The sequence below is a fragment of the Pholis gunnellus genome (assembly GCF_910591455.1).
Source record: "Pholis gunnellus genome assembly, chromosome: 21".
Lineage (NCBI taxonomy): Eukaryota > Metazoa > Chordata > Actinopteri > Perciformes > Pholidae > Pholis > Pholis gunnellus.
The window spans coordinates 3,104,430-3,127,489 of record NC_136548.1 but is presented as its reverse complement, the minus strand read 5'-3'; the positions used below and the strand labels follow the sequence as shown (position 1 = coordinate 3,127,489).

Genomic DNA, 23,060 nt, shown 5'->3' with positions numbered 1-23,060 from the left:
TAGCAACATCCCATCAAAGAAACACAGCAGTGCACCAAAAAAAGGCAGGGAAGAAGAAGTCTTCTAAGCATGATTACGTTTTGCTGTTTTAAAGAAGACTTGAAACTAGAGATTGAGACCATAAACTCATGTTTACAATGTTTACTGAGGTAATAAATCAAGAGAGAAGTAGAGTCATTTTCTCATAGACTTCTATACAACCAGAGGAGTCGCCCGCTGCTGGTCAGTAGAGAGAATGCAAGTTTAAAGACGCTTCAGCATCGGCTTCACTCGGCAGAACCGGAGGTTGCCCGCTGAATAAAACAGACATGAGCAGCGAATCCTCACATTGAGAAGTTGAACCCATAGAGTGTTTTGCACATTTTCCTTCCTTCCCTAAATGGCCCTAAATATAAAATCAGTTATCAAAAATCGCATTGTTTTCCGACGATTGACAAATTGATTAATCAAGCGACACTGACGTCATTGCCTTCACAATCCTCTATACTGCGTAAAAAAAGAAGTGTGTTAATAATAGAGAAAGGGAAACAGAGCCACATCTAATGTTGGTGGGAAAGCGACCTCTTCCCACTCTGCATGTCACTGTGAGGATGTGCGTGTTTCCGCAAAGGCCTGCGCATACGCCAACAGTAAGACATACTGAAATATGAAAACTCACACACAGGGTTCAGCTTTCAAGCTCTCCATCCCACACAGGCGAGCTATAAATATCTTTTCCCCAGAGTAACAAAGCCTCGACAGAAATCCTCCAGACAGACGCAAACACACAGAGACTCGAGGAGCCCCAACGGCCTGAGAAGAACTGGGCATGCCCACAACCTGGGTAGGATCTAGATTAACCTTGGATGCTCACCAACAAATCAGGAGCATTCTACCGACATGCAAACACAAATACTGCCGCTACCAGACTTGCCATAAGTACAGTGCATCTGACTGACACTGTCACCCAAACAGGGAAATCAACAAGTCTTTCTGCGTTTGTTCAGCCTTCGCTGACGAGAATGTGTTCAAGCTACACGGAAACGAGCAAGACAACTTACACTGCTCTTCTTCCTGAGGAAGATCCCTTCTCCCATTCTCAACACCATGACGGCCCTGCTCTGCTCCGCTCCACTGAAATCTGCATCACTGCTGCTGGGCTACGAGGGGCAATCTCCAGCGTCTGTCATGCTTACGTGACGAGAATCATTGCCATTTCAGAGACTAGTTCTCGAGGCGTGAACGAGGTCCTGACTGGAGCCCGCTCGTGTCTACGGTCGTGAGAGAGCTGGAGATGCTGCAAGACCTCACCCTGATTTCCCTCGTCACCGGGGCCGCAGACAACGAGAGCCCAGCGTCGGTGCACGCTGCCAGCTGGGCTCTGATTCAAAAGTCTGGGTGCCTCTCTGGCATCGACTGAGCCTCTATCAGTTTAACTCAGTTTAGCAGCTGGCTGGGATACTAAGCAGCAAAACCCCGACCACAGAGAGGGGGGGGGCAGACACAGTGTGCGTGTGTGTGTGGGGGGGCTCTTTTGATGCGTGGAACAATGACAACCTGGCCTTTATAACCCCGGTTACGCTACTTTCCACTCTTGCCAGCTTAGCATATTTTGTGAGGATGCACAGAGAGGCGCTGCAGAGAGGACGGATTTTAGAACGCCAACCAGGAAGTAAACTGGTTCCCTCGACACAAAACCAATGGGATTTTTTTCCCATCGGATTCTGGATTCTGGCAGAAAATAAGCTCTGTGGCAAACATTAGTTTGAAATGTCACCACCGCTAAGCTAAAGGTGGACGAGTGTTCAGCACAATGTCGTTTTGTAGTCTCATTTAGCCACTTGTTGAGACAAGGGAACCGGAAGTGCAAAAATGCTGACTCATTCGCTGGGTTTCAGGACTCATTCCTGCAGTGCTGGAATTCATCCATCATGGAGAAGTCCTTTTTAATGTTCAGAACAACACAAATGCGCACGGCATCTGCTGAGGAAGACGTGCAACATGATCCAAAGCGGCGTAAAACAGCGACGAGTGAATGAACCCCGCAATTTAGTTTTTCTGAATTCAAAATATATAGAAAACCATAAAACTGATGTCCACAGACAAAACTCCTCAAATACTGTTGGACTGCGTTGCGTTATGCAGAGCCTGGCCTCACTAACACAAAATGAAAGAAACACCTGTGAGTGTTCAACAGCAGCACAAACAGCAGCCTTCAAAATGATCAACGATGGATCAACACCTCTCTAGAACCGTTTAGACAAAAACTAAAATGATATTCATGTCAGGAGGATTCATTGCAGGACTGTTAGATTATAGACTTTGGGTAGTTTTAGCTAGGTGGACCTAATAAACTGGATACTCAGTGTATATGCGCACACTAACTATTAAAAAAAATTCCCAGGGGGCATAAATTGTGTGTTCTGAGTGATATTGTTATTGTTATTTGATTTGGGCAAAATCTGTGTTCCAACAGACTAAAAAAACAAAGACATTCAATTTACTATAATGTAGAAGAAGTTAATTGTAGCATTTGAGAAGCTGGAACTGTCAAATATGAGTTGACAACTAAGATTTGCAAAATAGTTGCCAATCAATTAATAATTGGATTTAACAAACTATTAGTGTTGATCACAACTCATGAACTTGGGGTTTTCAGAAACATTGTAAATCAAGTCTTCTCTCTGACACAGTAAACAAGAGTCATTAGAAGGCACCGCCGCTCCAAAGCTGTTGAGTTTATGACACTTATATTACTAATGCATTCACAATGTATAACATAAATACATATATGAAATTATACAACTGAAATGTTCACAGTATCAGTCAACACCACGTCGCAAAGTCCTTTAACGAAGAAAGGTCAACGTCTGTGACAGCTGGGACAATGGTGTCTCCTTCAGAGGGAGGGCGGCTACATGCTTCTGACTGTACTGTTCAGAGCTAATGATTATGTAAACACAACACATGGAAAGCTTTTCTTTGAGCCTCTTGAGCAACAGGTCAGCGGCAGCAGCGTTTCCGCTCCCATGCAGTTGTGAAATGCCTCCCCAACGCATCTATGTGTAACTACAGAGGTTTGATCATTCGACCCTTCAGGTGGGTTTAACTGAAATGACTGAAAAATGATCAAGGACAATGGGAGTGAGGCTGTATTTCACAATGTGGCGCAAAAACACCCCCAAAAAACTGAAGTTGCACTAACATCCACCTTTTTACCACCAACATCTAGTCAGCACATCCATGAGTCTACGTGGACGTTTGTGGCAAATTTGAAGAAATTGCCCCCTCAGACGATCCTGAGATATTGCGTTGACAAGAATGGGACATAGCGCTCTAATGATTGTCAATGCTTTTATGAGACAGCCCTGAATGATAAGTCTGTGGGAGCCTTTAAGCAATATTTCTGTGTACACATCGGCTCTTTTAGAAATAAAGCTAATTTATCTCCCTGAGGAGTACCACAAAAAACTTTGGAAAAAGCGTGAAAATCTGCTAGAAAACACCACACCATAGCTAAGCACTCCCCTCAGGGCAGGCTCCATCCCAGGGACCACATCTCTTCAGTTAACAGCTCTCCACCCCAGGGGACAGATAGACAGCATAGTCAGGTGCTGAACAAAGCCCCAGAACTCACCCGCTTCTTATCCTGCTGCTCCATGGCAACCGCAACCACTCAACATGCTCCGCTCCTCGACCAGCCAAAGACACCTGGCAGGGCCCGGTGGGAGCCGCTCCGCGATGGCCAAATCCGGACGCCGCCGCACACTGGGGGCCCCCGACTGGATTCCCTTGAGCCCGTCGCCTGTGGAGGCTGCAGGCGAAGTGACTCGGATTGGGAATGGAGGAAGATGGAGAAGAAGGCAGGCGGGTGCGGCCTCGGTCCTCCACCTGGCAACACCTCCTGCCCTGCCTCCTCTGCCAGTGTGACAGGGGGGGCACGCCCACACCTGCAGGGACCAGCAGGGAACTGTGGGATTTGTGGGTGGTATTTAATGGAGGATTAATTGTTGCTCAGGTGCAGCACAGGGATCCTCTTCATAACATTCATGTAGAGGTCTGTGGATAAATGACAAATAACGAGAATCAATTAAAAAAAGCAGGTCAAACTGGAATTACACCTACATTGCACAAGATTGCAAATGGTGGACATTGGTTGTTAAACACCATCGTTGCTTAGTTGGCTCCAACGCTGTCATATTGTGTGCTGTTGGTCCAGATGTTAGCATAATAGATCTATTGAAAAGCAGACCAAGGCCCCTAGATCCACTGACATCAGGCTCGCCACTCACTCTGACCACATAGGCAGCTTCCACTGGGAAACAAAAACCCTGCGGATCTCCAGAGTCAGCAGTCTCCATTAGCAAAGAGTAGACAGCGCTCAGCCAAAGCAGAAGAGGAAAATAGGCAGACAGAGTGAAAGGTGAGAGGGTGTATTGACTATTACTACTGCTCGAGTAAGATTAAACCCCCAAACCAGACCTACCGAGGGGTCAGACGGAGGGTAGGTAATGCAAGCGAAGTGTCACAGTAAGTCATGACAGGCGTGCACGATACGAGGACCCTGAAACCGAACGTTGTTTCCAGTTCTGACAACAAATGTTAGCGCTACTACTGAACGTGTTCATCCAACTAGCGCGTGGGTGAGCTACAGTCCCAAATATACTACTAGCTAACTAAAGTAAATATAGCGAGCTAATCCTCAGTCGAGCTCAACGAGTTTGAATTAATTTGTTTTCCTCCCTACAGGTCGGTTGGACGTCAAATAAATGGTTTATTCTTCGTTTGACGTCAACTTAAAATGATTAGCTGACGTCAGGCAGGTGATACAACATTTAAATTCAGAACGTCCACGCATTAGACTAAAAATGACAAAATGTCTTTTGCTCACACTACCGGATACTAATAACGTAGTTAGTTATTTTAGGTGTGGGTTATCACAAGAGAAGCAAAACGTTAGCAGTAACATCAAAATGAGAGCTCGTGCTGCCCGGTGTAGCGTCTTTAACATTTCCTATATCCTAAACGTTACGTTGACAACATGTTATGAGCCATGTTTGTTTCGAAAGGAATGTAGCATTGCTAACAAGCAATTAGAGAAAACGAGTTTATGTTAGCCCGCTCTATACATCCGACGTCCTCTTCCCCTGATGTCAAAGGCATATGCTAACAAAACAAGAGGCTTCGATCTCACTGTTGCAATATTCGCTACAACAACACAGCTCGTCGGTGTAGAGTATTAGTCTGCGCACTCACCTCGTACTTTTCAGGTCTTTATTGATATCGTTTTTTGTATTATGTTTTTCTCTCGAATACGAATGCACTTGTGAGCTTGTACTGTATAGCAGCAGCCATGTTGGGGAGCGTTCCTCCGTGAGGAAGGAATAGTGTGTTGTAATTGGACGGTGCTAAGGTTCTCTGTCTTCCTGATTGGCTGAGACCAGAGTGGGCGGAGCTACAGGGCCTGAGATTGTTTATGGTTCTATTTTGAAATTGGAAACCTCAAAACTTTACTTATGAGTAGCTTGCGATTTTGTGACCATCAAAGTAATTCATAATATTGAGGTAATATATTGACAATAATAACTAAATAATTATGTAAAAAATATATTCATATAATAGCTGTAACTACAACTATTACAAATGTTTATGGGTTCCATGTTACACACCAGGAAGTAAGCGCTACGTTTTCCAGCATGTTACTCTTCTGCTTTTTCATATTAAGGTCGAAACATTTCACGGAGTTATTAACCTTTTACAGCATAACAAATAGTGCATCGTTTAACACAAAAGAACATCCAGAAATTGCGTAATGACATGATGATCATTATATGATGATATCTCAGACAACTGAATGCTAATGAACTAGTTCCTGTTCAACGTGTATGTTCATCCTAATGTCCTGTTTGACTGAATGAAACAATGCAAGGAAAGCTGAGTGGATGTAAGAAAATAAATTTGGAAAAATACATGATTTTTTAACATACACTTAAACTTTTACTTAAGTAAATTATTTTATTTGTAACAGAGTACTTTTACATTTTATTTTGACTGAGGTCTGAATACTTCCTCCACCACTGCTTATGTGTGATAACACTGGCCAAATGTACAGGCAGAAAAGTAAAAGAGCTCTAATGTAGACTGGTATGGAGTTGACTTTTTAACCAGGTTTATTATCTACTCTTTAACAGCAAGTTAAAATGTGTGAGAGTACCTCCTCAGCACACTAAGGCAGAGATCCCTTTAAAAGGTGCAAATAATTGCTGACACTGCAATGCCCTTGACACTCGCAATATGAAAATATTTAAATACCTACATATCTGACTCTTATTAAAAAAAAAGTGTTGAATAAAACACTGAGCAATTTGTTCTGCAAATATATATGCCTATCATTCAACATGTATGCATTTTGTTTGAAATATGACATTTCCAATCATTTGGACTTTTGGTTCCGGGTCTGGTTTTTCATTGTTTGGACTCGGGATCTTAAATCCAATGAAGGGAAACATTAGCGCTACAACATACAATTACAATTTTGACAATAGTGTGCTTCCAATTGCTGTCTTCACAACTGTTTATATTTGTCCCCTTTGGTGGTTCAACATGACAAATGTCAGCTCAAATACAGGGAGTCGTCATCTTAAATACCCATTAGGCATTATTCAAGCATGTGACATTAAATATATACTAGTAAGAAAATACATCATATAATAAGCATATACACTAATTATATATCATGGTTTCATATATAATAGGTAGGTACATACAGAAGAAAATCCTCGTGAGAGATGTAGATCAGACTATAGGGTTATAATAACCTTTAACAATCAAACTGTTTTCTTCCTTTTCTTTTCAGTAAGGTCATCTGGCAAAGACGACATTACTCTTTTTCAATCATTTCTTTTATACAATCTCTATATGTTGCTGCCTGAATCATTATTATTTTTATTAGCCCTGTGACTGACACTGACACACACACACACACACACATACACTGACAACCCATCATGACTACTGTCATTACTGTATTCACCCTGTGAAATATACAAACAAATCCCATTTTTTATTATATAATAAAATGATTACTTGATAATTTATTCCTTTTCACCTTCACCTCCGACATTACCATAAAGGTGTATGCCCCTCCCCCCCAACTATTTTAATCTGTTGTTTGTTTTTACACATTATTAGCATTACTGTGATTAATGACATTAACATTTATAGCTGCAGACGGTGAATTAAAAATGTGGACATATTAACTGCTTTGTTAATAAATAGAATCACACATCGCTCTGCTGACACCCACTGTTATTATCATTATTATTAGTCACATTACTATTACTGATACCATTTATGCTTTTATTATCATCATTATTCTATTCTATTTTATATACACAAATTTGCCTCAGAGGCCTTTACAATCTGTACACATACGACATCCTCTGTCCAGGACCCTCACATCGGTACAGGGAAAAAAACAAATCACACACACACACATATACATATATATTGTCACACACACACACACACACACACACACACACACACACACACACACACACACACACACACACACACAGAGCTCTCCTGTAACCTTCAGGCTGTGTCCTCCCTGCAGTCAGAGCTGCATCAATACAAAATTGAGGGTCCGGTGTCCGGCTGCCTCCACAGTGTAACTTCACTCCATCATATAAATCAATACCTGTCGGCCTGGACCGGCTTTCCAACTCTCCAAAGATGAGCGTTCCTCATATGTGGGGCTTTTATACGAGTCCTGTTTGTGGGATCTGATAAATGATGGGGGCTGACCCCCCCCACACAGAATAACATGGATACATTTATAATTGGTGTGAAACATATTATTATATTCTATTAACGTGAAGCTCGCTCTGCGTTCTTGAACCGGGTACCGACTCAAGTTACCCAAATGCAACTTTCATTGTGTGTTACAATCCACATTATGGATTCATTATGATACAATCATTTGTGTCCTGGCTACATCTACCACAATAGTACATTTTAAATCAAAGAAAAGAAAATCTATCAGTGACAAACATTTATACTTCTTGACTTTGTGTCACTTTTCAGTGATTCCAAACCTGATTGGAAGTTTTCTCTCAACGTGTTGTAGGACAAACCTTAGTTCTTAATGTTAGAAAAGTTACATAATGGGAGCCTGATCGCTACATTATGCTCACCCCAGGGACAAAAGGGACAAATTCACAACTTTTCACTAACTATTCCATCTAAAATCATAGATATCAGATCCTTTCTGGGAAATGATGGGGCCCAAAAATAAAGGTTAAGCAGTCGCATTGCAAATTGAAATAGGCACATGGAAACGCCCCACTAAACACACATAGGGGCAGCAGACTTAAAGGGTCATTTCAGTTTTCATCAAGTGACGATTGGGGACGACAGTTTTTGAAATTTGCACAGTATTAAGGCTGTCATGTGTTGATGCTACGCGAATACACGGAATTCGCGACATTCGTGTCAGTCATCAGACAATATTGTGCCGCTGTGTCTGTCTTCGGCTTTAAGATTCTCTTCCTAACGTCACTGACGTCTTACAATAGTACCTCATATCTGTACAGAGACCAAAGGAAACGTGTACATGTATAAATGTATGTGTACATATCATAGACTGCAATAACGTCGCTGCTATATTAATCCCTCCATGGCATTAGTTTGATTGTTGATGAAGAAGCAATGTTAGCATTGCCCTGATTGATCTGGGCCCTATTCCTCGTACGTGGCTAACTGAGTTAGCCGGATCATTTCCAGGATGAGATTACATAAGTGAGGCTTTTCGGTTCCTCGAAGCAAGTTTGGAAAAATCACCATAGCAACACATCCATAAGCCTGAACCTGCTCCAGAGCAGGCTTGAGCTAGATCCGCTGGATAAACTGCCACTCCCCCGGGGAAAAGTGTCAGTTCCCTTCCTCAGAGATCCATCGATGAGGAAGCGATATTAGTCAGATTAGCGTTTTATAGGGAGAGAGTTCTTCGAGATCGCCAAGATCCGTTATCACGTCATGATGACTTCCTGTACGAGCGCTATCGATTCTGCCGACAAGGAATCATTTATTTAAAGACCTTCTCGAGCCGTACATTGAACACCACACGCCATCTACTGTCTCACGGACTGTATCACAGCCTCGCGCTTTTTTGCGAGTGGTTCATGTTTGTACAGTGTCGGTGATGCGGAGAACATCGGGAAAGCCGCTGCATGCCGTGCTGTTCATAAAGTTTATTTGGCGATTAAGAACTTATGGATGTGTTCATTACATCACCATGGCACATATTGTAGGCCTATTGACTCACCATTCTGAATAATGTTCGTGTGCTTAGTGTTTACTTGCTCCCGTGTCCTCTTGATGGCTGGTTGAACTACATGATGGTTGAAAGCACTCATAATGATATGACAGTATTATTAGTACACCATAGATATCATTGTTGTAGAACATGATTAAGGTGGACTCATGATACGAATAGAGAGAATTACACACAATTTATTTTTACTGCTTATTATGAATAATACACACACACTGATCCGCCCATACACAGATTCACACACGCATATTCAAACTCCTATTCTATATGGTAATCTACACATACATGTATATACACACATATATATATAGTACATGATACATACGTGCATATACCTACATATATCCTCATAAGTATCTATTAATTCGTATCAGTTAGATACTCTTTGGGCTTGTTTTTATCTACTTATTCTGAAAGAGTTGATCTAATTATTTTCGCTATAGATCTCATTGGATGATGCGTTCCATTAAGCCTACTGCCAGCAGCACATTTAAAGAAATATCATCTGATTGATTGAGGTGATGAGGCACTTAAAATTAACCGATACATTTTCCCAACACTTGCGCATTTAATGATGTCTGTGATATGTTGCCATGCTTCTCGTCTAGCCCTCGCAGCGTTAGATTTCGCCATGATTGTGGTCTTGAATTACTCATATGCGTTCATGATCATCTCCTGCTCGTCAACGGAGTAAAAAGAGGCTCTTTCTTTGCGTTTATTTGCCGTTGTACTGTTAGAAAATCATTGTTTCGGTGATCGACGCTTCCCCCTTTTGAAGTAGGACGGACACGCGCAACGATCCTGTTGTCTGACATCTGGTTCAAATTAACGAGACTGTTTGAGCGCGGATCAGCCTTTGAGGAACCGAGATAGCCTGATGTCAATCATCGAGTTAATTTAAGCTGGATAATAGGACATTTGATCGACTTAGTTCAACCACGTACGAGGAATAGGGCCCTGAACTCCATTCAGAAAATAAGCGTATTTTTTGTTGTTGTTGTTGTTGTAGTATTGTGGAAAAGACCTGACACAGCAGACATTTTACACACCGGCATTATCGTGTAGTTATTTCTGCATAAATTTGATCCATAATATTGCAAATATACATGTTGGTTTTTTTTCTGAGTTATCTGAGACTTCCACAACATGTGCAAAGCTGTGGTTAACGACAGTGGTTATCTCGGCCGTGGTCGATGAAACGTTGAGGTTGGATGGAGACCAGAGGGGACATTAGCTGCATGAAAATGTGTTGATTTGCCTGCTGCTGACCTATTGGAACAATAACCACAGCAACAAACTGCAACAGCATAGAACAATTGCAACAACAACAACAAAAGAATGGTAGAGGCAACAACAACAGCAATGGCAGTAATGGTAACGTACAGCACCAGTGATAAGGTACAGATAAAGCCAATGAATAACATGACGGAGTACTAAGAGTGTTTCTAAACTACAACAGCATCTTCAGACGGTGGAAGTAGTGATGAAGACGAATAGTCTTGAGGGTGAGACTGGAAGGATTCAACAACTTCCAAAAAGGTTGGCTGGGGTTTTATAAAAAATGTTCTTTTTATCTCAAATGACTTTTTAACTGTCATTGTATTTGTGCACTTTACTCAGCACATTCTGTCTGGTCACTTCGGCCCAGATGTCAATTAAACATGAGACTTCCGCAGAAGTCCAAGTCTCTCCCACTCATATTAACCTGTAGCCGGAGTAAACATGAAGTTATACAGACTCACAGGTAATTCCTTCACAGTTTGGTGCCAAACAAACGAACTGAGACCCACTTTTGAAAAGGGTCTCGGTTTGGTTGTTCAGTCCGCACGAGGGTTCGATTGACAGCTTTCAGCCTGGCACAAACAAACCTGGACTATAAACGCTCCAGAGTTTGGTTAAAGACGAACCGGACTAAAAAAAGGGCCCGAAATTGTCAGAAAGGCTGAAACGGCTTACAGCTGTTAATAGTGGAGGAATGTTGACCGTTCATGGATCCAAGCTGAGCCCCAAACCAGGTTCACGTCCAGTGCTTCTTAAACAGAGAAGCTCACAATCCACTTCAAACCAAAACCGTTCGAACTGGATATAATGTCGGCTTGTGGAAGCCTCCTTGAAATAAAAGATACTTGATACATAATAAACAAATGACATTGGATAAATCAACATATTTCTTTAATACCCCACCTGTATTACATGACACCATTAACCAACATTAACTTCCAATAATGATTAACGGACGCTGCATTTCAACAATGACGTCTCAGGGCTTCACCTCGCAAAAGGAATCATTTTCAAGGCTTTTAAGGTTTATTGATGCAATAATTGGTGACTGACTCTAATCCCTCCTGTGCTCCTCTGGTGTTCTCTGATCAGAGCAGTGCACGTGTCAGCTCACTTCCTATATCAACAGTTTCCATTCAGTCCATTTCACCAATGACACACTGTCCATTTAGTTACACAGAAAAAAAGATAAATTAACAAAAAAAGGTTAAACACAAAAAGTCAGTGATTAACAACAACTCTCAATACCGTGTGTGTGTGTGTGTGTGTGTGTGTGTGTGTGTGTGTGTGTGTGTGTGTGTGTGTGTGTGTGTGTGTGTGTGTGTGTGTGTGTGTGTGTCTACTGGCGATTTGAAATGGAGCTGCTGACAGACGGTCGGATCAACTCTTCCATTATCATAGCAAGGGTGTGGCACAACTCCTTAGCCTGCAAGAGAGACCAAGAGGATTATTACCAATAGATTATACATATATTATTTAGGTGCTCCAATGTCTCGCCCCACGTTACCACTACTTTGATGGCATGGATCCGTGGAGCGGTAGCCAAAAGTACCCCAAAAAAATAAGAACGCTACAAAACGTTAATGTGCAGCCCAAAGCCGCTACCTGTTTGAGGTGAATGGTGACTTTTTTGGGTCGGCCCAGGATGTTGTAATTGATGTCCACAGCTGGCACTTTGCCTTGTTTCTTGGGGCGGACGGTGCGCATGGACTGGACGTCTGCCAGGGGAATCAGAAGCGCTTGCTCCTGCAGAAAAAAAGAAACAAGAATCCTTTAGCTGGCCGCTGCTGGCAGTGTGTTGACGACTGCATGGTTGGGCGTCTGCTTTAACTTTACTTCACTTTGGCTACTGGAAGGTTTTTAGTATTAGCAGAGACATTTCGGCCCCAACACATGAAAAGATGGAGTTTCTGTAGGATTAAAAAAAAAAGACAAAAAACCCCGAAAAATGAACAGAAAAGAACTCTTTGTTAAGCAAAGCAGGTTGGAAGAAAATTTCACTTCTACACCTGTTCTGGATTCATCTGAGATAGGAACAATATCCCAACACCAAGTGTTTTGAACTGGATGTCTCCAGTAAATATACATCTTTACTACTGATAAAATCACATATTTGAAAGTACCTGTGTTTTGGGATGGAGGAACAGCACCCCCTCCTGGCTGATGCTGATCATGCATGGGGAGGGACAGCCACGCTGACTAACCTTCTGGGCCAAGAAAGTGTTGGTGCCAAACAGAGGCATGGTGCTCAGAATCTCTGAAGGACAGGGGATTCAGAAAAATACTATTATCAGAGGAGGAGGAGGAGGAGGAGGAGGAGGAGGAGGAGGAGGAGGAGGAGGAGAAGAAGAAGAAGAAGAAGAAGAAGAAGAAGAAGAAGAAGAAGAAGAAGAAGAAGAAGAAGAAGAAGAACTAGACGAGAAGAGAGAACAGGGAGAAGAAGAAGATGAAAGAGAGGAGAAGAAAAAGAAGAGAAGATGCAGATGAAGAAGAATAGAGAAGAAGAAGAAAGAGAGAAGAGAAAAGGGGAAACTACCCACCAATGAATTGTATTTTGGCGTCTTGAGGGCTGAGGGAGTGCATTGCAGCTATCTGGCCCAGAAAGAAGGAGTGGATCTCTTCAGCTTTGCTGTTGAGTCCATCCTGTGATGGCAGGTACTCCTTCATCTCTGGCCTTGTAGAGAAATATATACACATACTTACAGTTAGAGGACTTACCCCTGAATCTGAGCAATTAACATGTATCTCATTTGTTTAATTCATAATAAAACAATTAATAAAAACGACTATTTGTGGTTTTAGGGGGAGTTATGTGCTGAAGCTATGTATTGGTGTCAGACAGCAACAATGACTGGGAGTTGCTTCCTGGAGTCTTGTTGTCACTGTTAGGTTGCCAGGTTTGGTATCACCACTACCTGTGATCACCGACTGTGCCTGACAACCTCGCTACAGACAGAGATGCTGTTCATCAAGAAATAGTTCCAGCGTGTAACTCCCCCTAAAACCATTCACTTTCGTTTTTTACATTTCTATTTGTGTACAGGAAGAAATGAGATACAATGTGGTGATCAGTGAGCTTTAGAGATGTTGGTAGGTGTTGTTTTTTAACTTTAGACAGAGCAGGGCTAGCTGTTCCTTCCTGCTTCCAGTCTTTATGCTCAGCAATGCTAATCAAGTCCTGACTCCAGCTCAACACCACATTTTCTTCAGGCCTTTGCACACCAGGGGCATTTCATGCAATTCATTTCACTTTCAAACTGTTTTTGTCACCCAAAATGCAAATATCATGCGGCAAAAAAAGCGTCATTATTTTATTTTATTTTTTTAAACTGGGTTGATTTTTCATAGGCTTTTGCGCCGCAAATAAAGGCATCAACAAATCACGTTGTGCGGAACAGGCATATTCAAAAGGTTCACTGTAGTGTACAAAAAACTGGCCGGCCCTCGTCTCGTCCTCGGTGTGTGAAGGCTTCAGAGCCATAAAAAAAACCTGGCTGTAAAAGTGTTATGACCCTTTAAAGTAAGAGGCATTATGGCCGAGATATGACCACAGACTGTATATAAGAAGTGGACGTAGTCATCGTGATGTCACCCATTGTTTTGTGGACTCGAGTTCAGCGATTTTGCCGTCGCCATCTTAGAATACGGCCGTCGATATGTTGTTTTTTTTGCAAATAATGAACTGAAGTTACCATATTTGGAATGCAGAGGAGTGACGTAGAGACGCCGTATACGGCTCTGGTTGTGGCAGCGACCTGTCAATCAGAGTAAGCCCGCCCTAAAGCGTACCCTGCTTTATGGTCTATCTGACTCTAAATGGACCATAATGTACTAAATGAACATCATGCTGTATTGAAGAAGACTTGAAACTAGAGATTGAGACCATAAACTCATGTTTACAATGTTTACTGAGGTAATGAATCAAGAGAGAAGTAGAGTCATTTTCTCATAGACTTCTATACAACCAGAGGAGTCGCCCCCTGCCGGTCAGTAGAGACAATATAAGTTTTAAGAGACTTCAGCATTGGCTTCACTCAGAAGAACCAGAGGTTGCCGCCTGGATGTCTAAACATCTGATTGTATGACAGTTGTGGGCAGTCATGAATGAATGTGTGTATTTTAGTTGTGTCTCAGTGATTTGTTTGTGTTGGATTCTTTATTTTTCTGTCAAGCTGCCCAAAATATCCCGTTCCTAAACCGATCGGTTTGTATTATCGTGTGTGTGTGTGTGTGTGTGTGTGTGTGTGTGACTCACAGTGAGGGCTGACCCATCAGTCCCTGAGCCAGATGCTGCAGGGCTGACAGCTCTGCTATCTGCTGGACTGATGAGGGACCACCTGCAGCCAGAGCAAGCATCAGCCGCCCACTGAGGTAGTCGGCCAGGAGCTACACAAACACAGAGACAGTATTGATAACGATGAGATGGATCCTGAACCAGCGGCTGGACTATGCGCTTCCACTTCTCCTGACTGTCGTGAACTGTTGTTGTCACCTGCTGATAGTGGAACTCCACATAGAGGTCACTGTTGTAGGACAGAGGGATCCTCCACATCAGTCGTCTCAGGGAAAAGAAGATGGAGTCGTCGTCCAGCAGGAAGTCGAACAGATACTCCTCGGCGCGGAGGGGACGCACCGTCCCATCTGACAGAGGAGAGGACGATCTGTTAAGCAGACACTTTTATTTTCTTGATTAAAAACGTTAAAAAAGATTTGTAACTCAAACTCAACTCAAATGGTTGAGCCTCTGATGCAGCCTAAAATGCTGGAATCGAGTATCAGCGAGTGTGCGACAGGTACATCCTGCCTGCTTCATACTGAGCATGTGCAACTGTCAACAAGGAGGCATGCGAGACGGCTCGCTCATTAGCTACTTCCATCGTCAGATCCGGGAAAGACAATTGCTCGGTCCAAAAATTGCTGATGGGGGTAAGCCAGAGCTAACAAAATGTTAGCAATTTGGATATATTTTACAAATATTTTAGATTGTCAAAGTAGATGCTAAAAGGAAGTTTGATGGCATTTATTCTCTGTTTGTATTTGCTCATATTTCACAAAGGGTTGAACCTCAGCCAGACCATACAACAACGATAGCAATCATATCACATAAATACAGGATTAATAGTAGATGGCCGCTTTATATATATATATATATATATATATATATATATATATATATAATTACATTTTTACCGCACCAGGATTGGATCTGTACACCGTATTAATTGATATGCAATGTCAGGTACCGGAATCGGTATCGGGGAGGGAGAAAATGGTATCGGAACATCTTTAAATACTACTTCAAGAGCTTTGTGAGAAAATATGGCATTTGGGTGGCCTGTCCGTTTAAATTCGATCATTTGACTGACAAAAATATTCTTTTTAATGTTAGATGCTTCAGAATTGTGCTGTTATCGGAGCGGAAAAGGCAACGCTTCTACCCGTAAAGCAGGCAGGAGAACAGCATCTTATACACAAAAAGAAAGCTGTTTTTAAGTCCAAAGAGGCAAACTGTGGTTCTATACTGGATATCAAGGAGAAACAGTATCAGTCGGATTTACCCTGATGTCGGTTGGCAAGGATGGAGAACTCTCTGATTTCTGTGGGATCTGAGATGCCCATCTCTTTACAGAACTCTGTTATCACATCTGCTGCCATCTAGAAGGAAGATACAACCACAGGGATATTGATTATTAACAGAAAGGACTAAGGTTTTGTTTATAGATGAGTCGGTTTAAATTAATCTTACGCCGAAGCTATTTGGTAAGGAAATTGGTGAGAAATACAAAGGAAACCAACCGGGTATTTGCATGTTTTTACAGCTAACTTTATAAATCGGAGGTTGGTGGGTAATTCTTCTCAAAAGTGAAATTATCAGAAACATCCGTGGATCAGAAAAATGATTTGGACAGACCCATAGCAGTGGAGGAGGTCAAAACTTCTAATGAAGCCTGGAAAATTGCCTGGGTTAGATGGTTTTCCCTCAGAATATTGTAAGAAGTATGTCGATTATTTGGCTCCCGTCCTGACAGCTGTGTATAAAGAGTCATTCTCATTGGGGAGCTACCAAAAACACTCAACAGACTCTGATATCCCTGAATGTTAAAGAAAGAGAAAGACCCCACTGACCCAGGAAATGATAGACCTGTGAGTTTGATTCATGTGGACTGCAAAATCCTAACAAAATTGTGTCTATAAGGCTTGAAGCTATTGTACCATGCTGAATAAATGCAGATCAAGCATGCAGAAGCAAGTATTAAAGGTTGTGTTTAGGGGAAGAGGAACATAACATGTTTATGTACGCAGATGATGTTCTATTACTGATCAAGGACCCTTTGATGTCAATTCATAATGTTCTATCTACAACTGAATCCTTTTCAAAAATATCAACAAAATACAAAATAAATTGGCAAAAATCTGAATGCATTCCGTTATCAAGAGGATGCAATCCATCAATGCTCGATACACTCGGTTTAAATGGATCCCAAAGGGACTGAAATATTTGGGTATTAGGCTGTGTTCAGACATAGAAAAACATAATTTATATTATTATGGTTCCTTTAATACAAAAAATGATGCCAAACTTGGGCAAATGGAAATTGATAAATCTCACCTTATGGGGAAAAATGAACATCATAAACTAACACGGCAAATCATGAATCCAGCCCACACCGGAAAAAATGGAGGGGGTACTGGCAGCGCCATCTCGGGTTATGTATTTATCACAAAAACGCACAACAAAACATATGGAACAAAGAAATCTAATTTCTTTGTCTGGCGAAAGGAATACATGTTGTTAAAGATCTCTACGGAGACAGCTCATTTAGATAATTCAAGGACCTTAAAGAACAACTCGTTTTAAATAACAAGGGGGATTTCTGGAAGTATTGACAGTCGAGGAGCAGCATAGGTTCAGTTTTTGGACTGAAAAGAGAAGAGAAGGAAGAGAATAAGATCCAAGAGCTCCTAAGCCTGAGACTGAGACTGATAAGGCCAAAGGATCTTAGCAATACTATTAGGGAAGATGTATAGCAAGAGATAATATTGAATGTAGCTTGGGCTACGAGGGATGCAAGAAGCAAGTTTTTCCATTCCAAAATTGTTTCAAGATATTATTTCACACCCATGAAACTGTATAGAATGGGCTTAATGTAGAAAAAAAAACAAATTGTACACTGAAGCTGCGTATCCGGATGGGGAAATCCACTCCTCCTGGTAGCTGGATGGGAATACGTCGAGACGTTTTGCCAGCCTGCAGAAAGCCAAGACGCACTCAAAAGTCAGTTCAGGTGTAAACGCAGAATGTGAAATGAACGTAACAGTTGAAATACACCGTGAGTGTGTGGGTTGACTTACCAGAATGGCCTCCATTTCAGCGTGCGAGGAGATGTTACGGCGGCCGCCGAATCTGAGAGATTGCTGGAGGTTATCCTGACACACGCTCGCCAGCTCTGAGGACACATATGTGTTTGTTATAAACAGTGTGTGCACTAAAAGAAGACGTAGCAGGCATTGTTTGAACACTTCAATGACTTGTAAAGATAAGCATTTGTTTGTGGTATTGTGTATGCAATTTTGTGTTTCGTCTACCCTGGTATGGGTGCTCGTAGTCCAGAGAGATGACGTGTAGGTGACGTGTGACGTACGGCTGCAGAGTACCAGAGCAGGGGAAGAACCCGCTCATCAGGTTGAGCAGCCGCCAGCCGAGGGTGCAGATGGACCTGTGAAGATGACACAAACAGGGCAAATACAATTTTTGCATTTTAATCATCCTTAAAATGCTAAATTACAGTAGGAAAACACTTCTGGAAAAAGTGGCCACATTTTCTGCAACAGTGTAGCAGAGTTCTGTTATGCACGTTAAAGAAAAGTTGAATGGTATGCTGTATAACGACAACATTTAGAGTTTAATTCTGACCGTGGGACCATTCTTGCATATTATACCCCTCTCTCATACCCTCACCCACTCTCTCTTTTTACATTTATGCATTTCCTGCTAATACCGAGTAATAACCATGGACTGTATATAAGAAGTGGACATAGTCACGGTGACGTCACCCATTGGTTTGTGGACTACGGTTTTTAAAGTTTGCCATTTTGACTGTCGCCATCTTAGTTTCTGCTGGTCTCCATCTTGGTTTTGCAACCAGAAGTGACACAAGAGGATGAAACTCTGACAGAAAACCAAACGCTGAATATGACATTTTTGAAGCGATGCTTGGGTTTTGAGTATTGGCCAATATCGAGTAGCATTCCGATATTAGTGTTTAATGAATAAGCTGTGACCGGGATCATTCTTTTATGTGTCAGGTTTCACTTAAACATTGTAAAACACTGTAAAAGTGTCACAAATACATACATAGATATACATTTACCGAATTGTTATTCATCATTAAGATAATTAATTGTGAACCAGCAACTTGGTAAAAAAAATCTTTAAAGTATACAGGAAATACAATTGAAGTGTAAACCTTTTTAATGCAGCTCGGTTAGATATTGGTATGGGTGCAGCCCGAGTAAAAGTATGAATTGAGAATGTAACAAAACACTTAATAAAGGTGACTCACTTAGTTGGGTTGTTGGTGGTTTGCTTGATGACCTGGCAGTATATCTCATCTCTCATCAGCTCCCTTTCCTTCCCTAACTGAACAGAAGAGAGAAACTCACCTTTAAATTCCATAGAAGTCTATTTGAGGTCCATCAAACTCACACAGAGACTCAAAAGCGCTACATGAATGCAGCCCAATAGATTACACGGCTTGAATGAGCACTGACCAGTAAAATGTGGCTCAAGCAGTCCGTCTGGACGTTATTCTTCATCATTGGCATGTCACCCATGAACTGCATCAGGTCTGGAGGGACAGATAGAAGGGAGAAGGAGTGACGGAGGAACAGAGTAACTGTGGTCTCAGTGTGTATCAGTGGATGCACTCACTCATGAAGCACTGGACAGACAGCTCATTGATTTCAGGATCATTGTAGAGAATGAGGGACTCCTGTAAGGGAACCTGGATGAACGAAACCCAATGCAGTTAGTAGAGTTGGATTTATTCATGAAGACCCACTGACATCGAGATCTCTACAACAAGAGCGACCTGAGAACTAATTTCACGTTTACATATCCAAACAAGACAATTCAGTCATCTGGTGACATATTAGCTCCCTCTGATCTCAACTAATGATGTTCAATAATCTTGGCAACTTAGGCAGCATAGCCATATAAATAACACTTGTTTTATATATAAAAAGGTACGTATATTCCTTTTAGAGGTCAGTAATGACCTCTGACATTTTTATGTAACTTGTTTCTAATTATCTCCGCCAGACGTCAGTCCGTGGGGGGACCATGTGTTTGGTTGTGTATGTGTGTGCATGAGTGTATCTGTCTATCCACACCACACCTTTACTTTAATTACTTGGCTACGGTCAAACCGAAGGCAGGCAAAGACAGCAGAGCATTTAGAAGCTGAAGAGCCAAATATTAGCCTCAGAAGTTAGCGGTTTTCCAAAATCAGAGCTAAAAAAGAGATGAAATATTGAACTTTTGCTAATGTTGGCCACTATTTGCTAACATATTTTACAAGTGGGTGAAAATTAGTTAATGCATGTTCACCAAAATCTTGTGAATAACATTATGAAAAGCCTTGTCCGACTGCTGTGGTTGCAAGACATTATTTCCTTCACCAGTGATTCCAGGATTTTAGACAAGACAGCTTATATATATATATATATATATATATATATATATATATATATATATATATATATATATATATATATATATATGCATATTGTGCATGGATACAGATGTGTCCATGTACAATAACTGTGGTATGAGCAAGTATAAACCATGAGAGATGATGTTAAAGGGATTGTACAGTCTTACTTCTGTGTGTTGAACCGCCTCTGTAAAATTCCTCCCACTTGCTGGCAGACCTGTAGTCCCCACTCTTTAATGAACAAATAATAGTAGCACAAAATTAGCCACGACACGTCATGAACCCCAACCATCTGAACATAGTCATCAGCCTTCTATCGTACCGGAAATACTTCATGGCAAAGTCAGCCATGCCCGAGAGGATCTCCAGCTCATGGACTGAGCCCTGGATTGAGCTCTGGAAGGATCTCCGGACCGAAACGTCTTTACCGAGCAGTTCTGAATCAACGCTGCCCATGCGTCTGCTGATAGGACCTGGAGACAGGCCCTCAGGGGGACCGGCAGGTGTAGCGCCCTTCATGCTTTTCCTCCTGTCATCTCTTCGGTCAAGGTGCAGAGAGTGGTAGTCCGGGGCCGCGGATGGCTGGGTGAGGTCATCCGGGAAAAGACCAGAGCGAACTCCCATGGTGCCAAAACGCCAGCCTGGTGGAAACACACTCAAAGATTACGACATGCATTAACGATGAGCATAATAGTATTATATAGTATATATCTGAACCTAAAAACTACTGTGATCTCACCTGTCTGGAGTCCTTCCATTGGCAGCAGTTTGATGATGTCACCCTTGCTGAAGCTAAGCAGACTCTTGTCATCGGTTACAAAACTCTTCAGGGCAACCACATGGCCTGAGTCCTAGAGGGCAGAGAGAAAGATGTTCAGGAGGGTGATATGTGGGTCACATGGCTAAAAGACGCCCCAAAGAATCAAAATGAAAGATAATGATGAATAGTTATGATTTAAGACTAAAGGAGTACCTTTATGAGCTCCTGGAGGAAGAACCGGATCATGGCAGTGATCTGAGGAGCTCTGGATGACTGCATCACCAACTTTTCCCTCGACAGCTCCAGTTCCACTCTGTCTGCACCCTGGAGGTCGACTGACAGCAACTCTGAAAAACTATATTCATGCAGACCTGAGTTAACATTCTTTTTTCTTATTTTCTTTTTAGTGAGGTTTTCAAATGAAGCTTTAAAAGTCTGTCGGCAAATCTTATGACATCATCATCCTAAAAAATGTTAATGTTTGTATATAACTGTAATTCATGCAGTTAGATTGCTGCTGGACTGCCCCGTTAATACAGCTGTGTGCCTTCCTTTGAGTGCGGCAAGCAGGAGAGCAAACTTTTTGACTGCAATGAAAATGGCTAAACACCAAGAGCTCCTGTCTGTTTCTCCAAACTCCATCTACTGTAGGTTGACTATCGGTAACATACAACCACACTTCAAATAATCCAAAGCATCCCTTTAAGATGCCAGGGAATCTTTAGCACACCTGACTCAAGAAATTGCCCTTTTTCACACCCCACCAGTGTACACTCTGGAAAGGGTATTAAGACAGCAGTTCTCCCATTATAAACGCAGACCATTTGTGGGTTCACATGCAAAAACTAGTTTTGGTTTAGGCAGAATCCCTCTCTCTAACCTCCTAGCCTTACTACCGTGTTAGAAAATAAGCAAGATGAATGAGAGAGAAGGAGCAGGAGAAGGAGGGAGGGAGAGAGAGAGGCTACCAGAAAAGCTAAATTAAACCGAAAATAACTTTCTTTACTTTTACTTTAACTCCTGTATTTCATTGTGGCTACTTACCAAATAGTACAAACATATAAAGATGCATTTCCTGGCTAGCTGCAACACCAAGTGTGAGGCCGCTCTGAGGGCCAGGTAAGTCAAGAGCTCGCCAGTCAGAGGATGTCTTTCAATCGTATTTAAGACGGGCCGAATATTTAGCATTTCTCAGAAGTAAAAACTAATAACTTCCTGTCTTTGACATAAGACACAGATAAGTGATGAAACCGAGAAGGTGTGTATGTGGGCTGCACGTTTACCTGTAGCTTGTGAGCAGACGGAGGTGTTTGGGGTTGATGCCTGATGCTCTGACCATCTTCAGTAGACGAATGCCCCGATGAGACACGCCCAAAACCCGAGCATCCCCACTGTCCGACTTCAACAGATACAAAGAGAAGATGCTTGTCAATACCTGCAAGTGGTTAGTGGTCCAGCAACAACTAATGCTTGAAACGAGACAGCCTGTATACCCCCTAAATATATTGTATATGTCACAATAAAACTAGTTTGACCCAGGCAGCAACCTCTGGTTCTGCCAAGTGAAGCCAATGCTGAAGTGTCTTAAAACGTGCATTCTCTCTACGACCAGCAGGGGGCGACTCCTCTCGTTGTATAGAAGTCTATGAGAAAATGACTCGACTTCTCTCTTGATTTATTACCTCAGTAAACATTGTAAACATGAGTTTATGGTCTCAATCTCTAGTTTCAAGTCTTCTTCAATACAGCATGATGTTCATTTAGTAAATGATGGTTCATTTAGAGTCAAACAGACCATAAAGAGGAGTATGCTTTACTATGATTGACAGGTGACTGCCACTATACGAAGTCTCTCTGTCTCTTCTCCGCATTCCAAAGATGGTAACTTCCATTTATTGTTTTCAAAAAACAACAACATGGCGACGGCAAAATCGTGTCAAAAGATTGATAATGGCAGTCCACAAACCAATAGGTGACGTCACGATGA

General features: G+C 41.9%; 2 protein-coding genes across 4 annotated transcripts in view; both read right to left on the bottom strand.

Annotated features, from left to right (window-relative positions):
• tmem94 (transmembrane protein 94) overlaps positions 1–5,351 on the bottom strand; it is a 31,076-nt gene extending 25,725 nt beyond the window's left edge. For 2 of the 3 annotated variants that reach the window (XM_079182769.1, XM_079182771.1), the window contains exons 1-2: positions 5,236–5,345; positions 3,617–4,038 (exon numbers count right to left, since the gene is read on the bottom strand). In XM_079182769.1, coding sequence (XP_079038895.1) covers positions 3,617–3,640 — 24 coding nt within the window. In that variant the 5' untranslated portion in view covers positions 3,641–4,038; positions 5,236–5,345. Of the gene's footprint in view, positions 1–3,616; positions 4,039–5,235 lie in introns of all 3 variants that reach the window. The other variant, XM_079182770.1, reaches the window with a different exon arrangement.
• A 6,126-nt stretch (positions 5,352–11,477) lies between these two features.
• Positions 11,478–23,060, bottom strand: part of myo15b (myosin XVB) — a gene marked incomplete at its 5' end in the record, with an annotated part of 47,736 nt that continues 36,153 nt past the window's right edge. The window contains 18 exons of the mRNA XM_079182857.1: positions 11,478–12,023; positions 12,203–12,343; positions 12,721–12,854; positions 13,138–13,271; positions 14,853–14,983; positions 15,090–15,238; positions 16,156–16,252; positions 17,769–17,846; positions 17,951–18,045; positions 18,185–18,315; positions 19,162–19,238; positions 19,370–19,446; positions 19,530–19,602; positions 20,481–20,544; positions 20,636–20,954; positions 21,053–21,164; positions 21,287–21,428; positions 22,357–22,472. Coding sequence (XP_079038983.1) covers positions 11,937–12,023; positions 12,203–12,343; positions 12,721–12,854; positions 13,138–13,271; positions 14,853–14,983; positions 15,090–15,238; positions 16,156–16,252; positions 17,769–17,846; positions 17,951–18,045; positions 18,185–18,315; positions 19,162–19,238; positions 19,370–19,446; positions 19,530–19,602; positions 20,481–20,544; positions 20,636–20,954; positions 21,053–21,164; positions 21,287–21,428; positions 22,357–22,472 — 2,157 coding nt within the window. The 3' untranslated portion in view covers positions 11,478–11,936. The remainder of the gene's footprint in view (positions 12,024–12,202; positions 12,344–12,720; positions 12,855–13,137; positions 13,272–14,852; positions 14,984–15,089; positions 15,239–16,155; positions 16,253–17,768; positions 17,847–17,950; positions 18,046–18,184; positions 18,316–19,161; positions 19,239–19,369; positions 19,447–19,529; positions 19,603–20,480; positions 20,545–20,635; positions 20,955–21,052; positions 21,165–21,286; positions 21,429–22,356; positions 22,473–23,060) is intronic.